The 9,119-nt window shown below is 46.9% G+C and overlaps 1 protein-coding gene across 1 annotated transcript; it reads left to right on the forward strand.

The window, feature by feature from the left end:
* The first annotated feature begins 1,086 nt into the window (after positions 1–1,086).
* LOC135374070 (uncharacterized) lies at positions 1,087–1,761 on the forward strand. The gene has a single exon (XM_064607071.1). It carries the CDS (start codon positions 1,087–1,089, stop codon positions 1,759–1,761), a length of 675 nt encoding a protein of 224 aa, XP_064463141.1.
* The last annotated feature ends 7,358 nt before the right edge of the window (positions 1,762–9,119 follow it).

The following is a 9,119-nucleotide window of genomic DNA, read 5'->3' on the forward strand; positions in this document are numbered from 1 at the left end:
TAGCGCTCGCGTTTTAGACTTCTTTGTTCTTCAAGTTGCTGTAGCCCACTGGCTATTGAAAAAAAAATGCAATCGATCCTGGCTGAGCTTGTAATAGAGACATATTAGCACGTGTCTGCTACTTTTATTTTGTGTTCCACTCACTGTGTTCTTAATGTTCTTTCAGGCATAAACGGCTATACCGCTCAGCATCAGCCATTCATTGCTGTGTGCGTTTCAGCGTCTCCCAAAGAGTGTGGGATGTTTTCTCTATAAGCAGTCTTAGAATTACTGACTGTCTTATGCGTTACAGGTAAGAATGCTAGGTAAACGGGAAGTATGGCCAAACGCTGGTATGCGTATGTGCCATAGGCAGAGACGATGATGCCCGTATTATGTCTGTCGTTTTTATCAGTGTGCCTGGGCGGCAGAACTTGGCCAGTGAATTCCAGCGGGCGGAAGACACAGAAAGGAACAATATAAAGAGACTGGTAGTCATTCATAAGGCGTGAAGGAGCGTGAGGATACAGTTGCATCGATTCCATACAAGATGCCAACTCATTATACGGCAAGTAATATGATTTTTTTTTCTTGTTTACATAACTTTGTGATATTGTGATGAAGACCTGTATGAAAGGGAATGATCTGGACATAGCACCTTGTCACATTATTTCATTATTTGTACTGCTCATGGGCTGGCAGGCATGTACGAATGCACATGTAAATACAGTATACATAGAAATAAAGTATTTTGGGTACACACCTGCGTCGTTGTGTTTATCTCATGATTAAAATTACGATATTTTCATAGGTGCGCGATACCTATGGACCCGGAATACAGAACCCCCCACAGGTCCCTCGAAGATCCGCATCGGCGGTCCTACGACGTCCATTTCGCATAATTTTCTCTTGATTAGCACGGTAGTACGGGCGTAGTTAAAACGTAGCCGGGAGCAAATGTGTTCGCGAGACGTACCCAACATCCACAACCCGACGTTCGCTGGATGTTGATGGGCGGTTACTGGTTCTGTGGGCCGTTACGGCTGTCCCACGCGCATCACCACAGACCAGGGCCGACAATTCCAGAGTGCCCTTTTCAAGAACCTGATGGCTCTCCTCGGTGTTCACCATATCAGCACCACGGCATACCACCCTTCCTCCAACGGCCTCGTCGAGCGCTTTCATCGTCAGCTGAAAGCTTCGCTCATCGCTCGCGAGGCCCAAACCAGCTGGGTGGATCACTTGCCTGTTGTCATGCTGGGCATCCGTTCGGCCTTCAAGGAGGACCTCTCCTGCACCGCAGCCGAGCTGGTTTACGGGACGACACTGCGTCTTCCTGGTGACTTTTGGAGCGATCCCGACGGCGTACGTTCTCTTCCCCAGGCCGAGTACGTCCAGCAGCTCCGGCGTTTCTTTCGTGGCCTGGCGCCGGTTCCCTCCAGGACGCCGCCCCCCTCCAAAGTTTTCCTCCACCCCGACCTCAACACGAGCACCCACGTGTTCCTGCGCCATGATGCTGTGCGGAAGCCGCTCTCGCCACACTACGATGGCCCGTACCGTGTTCTCTCCCGAAACAGCAAAACCTTCACCATCGACATCGCGGGCCAGCGCCAAGTCGTCTCGCTGGGCCGCCTCAAGCCGGCCTACCTTGCAGCCGTCGCCCCCGCTCCCCCACTCGCTCTCGAGGACTCTTCCCCCGCCTTATCTCCTCCGAAGCCTCGTCGTAGAGTTACTTGGGCAGCTCCACTTCGTGTCCCCAGCCCCACGTCGCCTCCACTCTGAGGGGGGGGGGGGGAGCCCTGTAGCGGCCGCAGGTCGGCGCCACCGGAAGATACGCGCCAAAAATAAACGCTGACGCGCGCTCACGGGCTCGAGTTCTTAGCGAGCCGAGTGCAGTCTGATTCTGTTGCCTCCTAAGCTGTCTGCCTGTCTACTTCTCTCCGCGACAAGCCACAACTTTTATGCAACAGTATACTTATTTGTTTAATGACTGGTCACGATATGTCTATCTTAGGCTTTTCAGGAGTAGGTAATTAATTGATTAATTATGTTTTGTTATAAAACGCCATGTCCACTGTCTGCAAAACCAGCATGTAAGGCAGCGCCATAGTTTTCCTCTCACATGGAACGTCAGTGACAGTGCTCATACAGGTGATGTACGGTATGAGCGTTTTCGTATTACTTATTCTCCTTCTCATAGTGCTCATTTCACGTGTGCACATACAATTTAGTCCAACTTTCTTATGGCTGTACCAGTCTCATACTGCTCATAGCGGCACGCATTGCGCTCATTACTTTTGCACATATGCTCATTCGCTTCTTCATAGCGCACGTTGCTTTTCTCATATAAATACCAATATGTCTTTTTTTATCAACAGGGCTACCATGTATCGCCAACTGTAGGATGGGACACGCGTTTGCTTGCCCACATCACGCTTCAAAAATAGACCACAAAACAGCAACCGCCTGAGATCCCTCAGAAGCCTTCATTGGGATCGCAAGCGCCACCTGTGGCACGTAAGGGCTATCATCGGTGTCCGTGTCGAACCACCTGATAGATCTTCGAAACGACTGAAAACGACTGAAACACTAAAGTTCACACTCCACCTGACGTACAAATGCTACTTCGACGATGGCTACAAACGCAACTTGGGTTCTCGTGACAGTTACCCCTCACCTGTGCCAGCTATACAAGTTTGCTGGTGTGGCGGAAGCGGCAACAATCTAAGTGGTCGCCTCCCGGGCTCCCTAGCGGTATCCAACGACGACGACGATTGAGACAGTGACGTGGTCTGGCTCAAGCTATCCCCAGTGATTTTTTTTTTCTTGCTGGGATGCCCCCTGTGTCTGATGTCTTTTTAGAAGCGTATCTATCGTTTAACAGCTGCTAAAAAAACAGCTTCAGTCTTCATTGGTGGGGATAATTGTTGCGTTATGCGAGTAATGGCTTCCATGACCGAATATTTGACTATCTTAGATGCTGTGAGTGATTCTGTCGGCATTTGTGTGGTTCAGGGATTCGAAGAATAGATGAAATAAGGGGGCGAAATCCTTCCAGTGCTCGTTATCTGCACAGAACACCACCAGCAGGCGTACACAAACCACCATATTCCACAAACCCTTGTCCAGCGTTGTACGACATTAGCTGTAGGATTAGCTAGGAGGGATCTTGCAAGACAATGTAAATCTGTAAAATCTGACAATGTAAATTTATACAGTTTTCAGCATCATTGTTTATGCCCCCTCGAGATGATCTTCAAATTCAGATTTTTATAAATCTCACTCTCTCGAGGTGTACGCGTAGACGCTACAATAGGCTTTTGAGGTCATCCGGCGAAGTACACCTTAAGGACGACATCCAAGTGTTGCCTCGGGCCCTTTGGACAACACAGCAAGAGAGTGCGCGGAACTAAAATAATATAGTCAACTCTATCAAAGAACACAGCAAGGCTTCGGCTAGATTTTGCCCCAAATGTTACATGCTGTGCATGAAGCACCTGTTTGATACTTCTAGTGGGACGGAGCCACTGTCCAACCCAGGTCGTGACCTGCCGAACGCAGATCAGGACACACTGCAGTCGTTCAACGAGTCACTGGAACTTCTTGGTGAAACTGTTGAGACGGAAAAGGGCTCTACCCCAGAGACAAAAGTATGCACAGGAGAAGCTCCGTAGGATAGAGTGCAAAGTCAGGAAAGCCCCGGAAGCTTCGTTGGGCATACCGATGGCACCCGCTTCAGGAGAGTCCTGTCCTATAACCGCGGAATATTATGAATCCCTGCTTCAGGAGCTGAGGAAGAAATATTCGGCTGAACAGAGCCAATCAAAAAACCTCATGATCCTAACTTTGGCTCCATCGTCGTGGTCGAAGCAACAAACAATGGAGTTTTTTTTGCTTCGGAACGTCTTGTTCGCCGAGCACGAGAAATTATAAGCGCGATGGGCGTCCTGAACGAGCCATCTTCAGCGAAATGGAGGGCTCCGCTGTCTCTTCTGACCAAGGAATCAATTGAGAAGTTTTACCAAGATGACTTCATATCCTACTGCATGCCAGGACAAAAGGAATTTCTCAAGGGTCATCAGGAGAGGCTCATGCTTAAGGGCTTGAAGGAAGCCATATGGAAGACAAGCAACCCAACAACTAGAAGCTGAATTTTCTACATTTCCGTCCCTGAGGCGTCCCTGGTGAGTGCTTGCTGGAGACCCAAGAACGCATTGATCTGCGTGTGCTCTTATCATCAAAACGTGAAGATGACCCTTCATGCTACGGGAATCCAGGAAAAGTACAAATACCTTTTGCGGCTAATGGTCTGTGCCATCGACAAGGGAGACTGCATGCTTGAACGATGCACCCCATTGCCCGGGGTTGGAACCTCTACGCCCCAAACTCACTGATAAGCTCGGTCATGTTGACGTGTTTCAGGACACCATCACATTTCAGCAGCGGGTACCTGGCCATAGAGCATCGCTTCAAACAGTACTTCTTCTCATAGAGGAATTTTCCGAGAAGTTGATTCTTGAACTAAATTCACTAAAGGGACATCACGTCGTCAGCTCGTCGCAGTCGGTTTACTTGCGACAGCGCAAGGCTGACCTTCCCGTCAGTGAAGCGATTGGTCAACTGGATTATTCAGAAAACTACTGCTTTCTGGCACAAAATTCACCACAGTCCTTCTACTGGAACACTTCCCAGGCAACTGTGCATCCCACAGTGGTGTATTTTTTCTGCCAATCTGACCCAACCCTGCAGCATTTGTCTTACGTCATTATATCTGCATCCCTGACTCACGACAACGCTTCTGTACTATTGTACCAAAAGAAGTTCCTCCAGCATTTCCTACCCGCTCACGCACACATCAAAAAGTTGCACTGTTTCTCGGACGGCGCTGCTTCTCAATATCAGAACAAAAAGAATTTTGTGAACATTTCCTTTCATGAAGAGCATTTTGGAATATCGGCAACATGGGACTTTTTTGGTACGTCCCACGGGAAAGGAGCATGCGATGGCACTGTTAAGCGGATGGCGGCAAACGCTAATCTGCAGAGGCATTTTGATCGCCAGATATTAAATCCACTGGATTTATTCCTTTGGGTTTAAGAAAGCCTTCAGAACATATTGCCCATACGGGTGTCCTTTGGAGATGTATAGGCGGAGCAGGCTGCGTTGCAGGATCGCTATGAAATGGCTTGAGCCATTCCTTGAACACGAGGACTTCAATACTTTGAATCCGTCTCAACTAACACAGTGAAGGTACATGTGATATCAGCATCCACAGAAGAAAAACTTCACACGTCACTACGCCAAGTACAAGCGAGCGCACCTTAGTACGTCAGGAAACACTATATCACACGTGCTGGTTGATCATTGACTGTGGATTTGCAAATGTCAATGTTTTCCGTGTACTTTGTATGTGACATAACACTGTGTGTGTTCTGTGTCCCATATTATATCAAGAGTACTTTGAATCTGTCACAGTTTGCGTGCCCACATGCTCAGACAATATCAAAATCAGCGCGTCTCGCTCAAATAAACAAACACGGATAGCGTTTCAAGTATCTCAAGTTGAAGAGGGGCGGCGCCTGCTTGCATCTGGGACAGAGATTTGAAAAATTACTTATAAAATAAAAAAAAAAATGCCCTGGAGAGTTTTTATATCGTTACCATATATTTCGTATTTTGAAGTGGACAGGCTGAGCTTCATTTTAGCATTGACGGCATGTCTGTACCACGAAGGCAACTTCACCTTTTATTCCTTCGAATACTGGCAATTTTCGAAAATCTGCATATTGCCCATCACATTCCGCAGCCTTCCCCTTTAACTGAAGTAATGAAATTTCTTCTACATGTTAACCTAGTCCACATCTATCAGGACACCAAATTTCGCACTTGTGCGTGCTTCCAGTGAACAGGGAAAAATGCCAAACATGCGACAAAAACGCAACAGTTATAGCCTGTGGTGCGCCTTAAATATACGTTGCCATCCCAATTCTTTTTTTTTTTCACTTAGAACTAAGGGGCAGTGCTTCCTGATCAGTCTGGTATTGACAAATCTCAAATATCTTGAACCGTTCGCTACGAAGAAGCCATTCAACGCACCCTACTCTTTGGCCCTCCCGCAGACTTTGTGCGCCGCCTCGCGTGAAAGCCGCGTGGAATTCGTCTAAAATATTTTTTCTGACATTCATAATTCAATGATACGAACTATTAAAAAAGAAAGACAAAGTCCGTGGGGGTGGGGCCACGATTTTGGGACAGTTCTTGTGGAATGACCCACCTCCAAGAAAAAACGCACATGCTCTGGTCGGTGGGGTATTGGAGTATCAAATAAATCCTATGTGAGTGGTCGTATCAGTGGTGCAGTTAGTGTCACTGCAAAGGGAACTAGCTGCATAGGTAGTACGCCTGCTTGGTGACAATATATACACTGGACGGCTATACAATACAGTACAATACAATACATATACAACAGAGGGGCCCACTAATAACGCGGTCGGCCCCCGCACGGGCGGTGTCCTTGAATGAGCGCCTCATAAAACGTTCGTGGGGGCAGTATCGCTTCCGGTGCTGTTCGGGGAAGATCTTTTCTTGTATCTCATCGGCTTTAGGTGACCATATAGAGTGTGGCGTTGTCACGTACGCAACTTTCCGCGACTCTTCGTTTGCTGCATGGTGAAGGACGTCCAGCGCACATATTAATCGAGCTCATATCGCTCTAGAGTTGGGGTCTACGTAGTCCTAGTCTATTCCGTGTCAAACGCTAGGAGGAGCTAGTCTGTGTGGCTGCTCTTCCTCTCCGATGCAATACAGTCTGGTCTCCCTTCAAATCCACGTATGTAGGCGGTGGAGTTGAGGCAAATGGGAGCAGTTCCCTCATATGGCGGAGAGGGGTCCATAGATAACGCGGCCCGCCCCCTGGTGGGCTGTGTCTTGGAATGTGCGGTCCATAAAAAGGTCGTCGGAGCAGTTCCGCTTGCGGTGCTATGATGCGGCGCTTAGTGCTATTGATTTCCCCATCACTTTTGCGCTGCGGCGCAAAAGTCATGGGCAAATCAACAAACTTAAGTTGCCGCAGGACTGCTCAGCAACAATGAAACACTCGTGGCCAATTTACGCTAGATATGCCAGTGTCATGAAAAGTCATACAAATTGGTGTTACCAACTGTAGGATGGGACAAGCGTAAGTGTGTATTGTCATCAAGCAGGAGAGCCACCTATGGAGGTAGTCCTCTTTGGACAGACACTAACGTTACAGTCATAAGTGTTACCAATGCGATCACCGCAAACGCGACAAACGAGTTTTGAGTGATACATATCATCAGTGCCATTTATCCAACTTTGCTGGTGTGGAAGATAGGTTTAGAATAAAAATCTTCGTCACCGCTGCTCGCTTCGCAGTACCCCATGACGACGACGCTTGAGTTAACTGATGCTGGTGGCGCCGTTCTGTGAAACATTGTATCGAGCGAGAAAGGCCCCCTTTGCCCCAAATCAAATTGATGAAAGGATAAGATACCAATATCATAAATTACCTATGACGGTAATTTGCCACAATCACGTGCCAATTTTAAACCTGGCGATTGATCATATTTTTAAGGAAATGATTTTTCGCAAGAAGTGTTCATTGAAAAGAAGCAAAGCCCCAAAACATGTGTATTTGCATCAAAGAAAAGGAGGCCAACCTCACGGGCTGGCTTCCTGTGGCATCTCAAACGTACTTGAACCCAAAGCATCACTTCAGTTTCGAAAACTGAAATGCCAATGTTGATTATAGTTTTAAGAGGGGTGTTCAATCTGTCATGTGCCGGAGTATGAACTACTAAATCGTCGTAGCAGTATATTTAAACACTAAGACACTAAGACGATGATTATGGAACAGCTTCTCAGTCAAGCGGCATGAGAGTAGACATAGACTGAATGTATATCACGCAAAATGTAGAAACCACCAGACACCAGTGTAGATGATGTCCTAAAAACTGGCACACTCTGACAATACATACAGAAACGCATCTTCGCCATGTCAATGGGCTGAATGAACATGTAAATAGTACGCACAAAATTCAACAAAGGGACGCATACAATAAGTTTCGTCTATTTGACAGGTTCTAAGAATAAACACGAGGAAGAGAAGATTGTCTCTGGCAACATCACCTATTATCGTATTGAACAGAAGCACGGCATATTGGGACCAGCGTGTGTTCTTTTTTTTTTCAATTTCTTTTTTTTTTTTTTTTTTGAAGCGCGGCTATTACTGAAAAAAAAAACACATAAAAGTATATATGCAACATTCTATCGCCAACGTTTCAAACACATTGTTGTATTCTGCTTGTCCATATCGGGAGAAAAAAACAGAGACTTCAGAAATGCGGCTTTCAGCTTGGATATACCGGATGTCCCACCAATATTTCTCGGGTCGATAAGTGGGACAAAGTTTGCGCTATTCAAGGGTTTTCTTTTGAGTGAGCATCCTTGACAGATCGGGCAAGTGTTGAGAAGCGAGTGACTTACTTACCTATGTTTATTCACAACATAGAGTTCCTAACTTCTAACTTCTGCATAAGAAGCTTTCGGAAGCTCGGGGGGGGGGGGGGGGTCGCCATGTCACACCGGCCACGCGCCAACCCACAAAAGTCGTGCGACTTCCAGGGTTAATAAATAATGCACCACGACGATCAATTGGGCTAGTTGGTGCGAATGCATAATGAAGTAAACACGACGCAAAAGAGAAAGGGACGAAGGAACAGACAGATAATAAATAATGAGTGGGAGAGGTCAAGTGCGATGACCGCGAAATATGCAGTTTTGATTTGATCCCATTCAAGTACTCCCTGTGTTTTCTATCTTTCAGATTTATAAATAGGTGAGGATACATTTACGAACGTCTGCACCAACCTTTCTGCGACGGAAAGTAAACGAAAGCTGCAAGAGCACTGATGCGAGCGAGTTGGTTTGGATCAAACGTAGCCATGATACGGAAAGAAGACAGCACGCTACGTTGACAACGGCTTTTTGTGCTTTGGGTACTCCACAATGCGAGTTAGCGCACGCACATCCGTCTATATACCTGGTGTATGTCCTCATATGGTCGCAGATACACGTTCTGAAACTGTGCAAATGAAGACGTGCAACCTGAAGTTTTCCAG

This window comes from Ornithodoros turicata, unplaced genomic scaffold (genome assembly GCF_037126465.1).
Source record: "Ornithodoros turicata isolate Travis unplaced genomic scaffold, ASM3712646v1 Chromosome42, whole genome shotgun sequence".
In the NCBI taxonomy this organism is placed as follows: Eukaryota; Metazoa; Arthropoda; class Arachnida; order Ixodida; family Argasidae; genus Ornithodoros; species Ornithodoros turicata.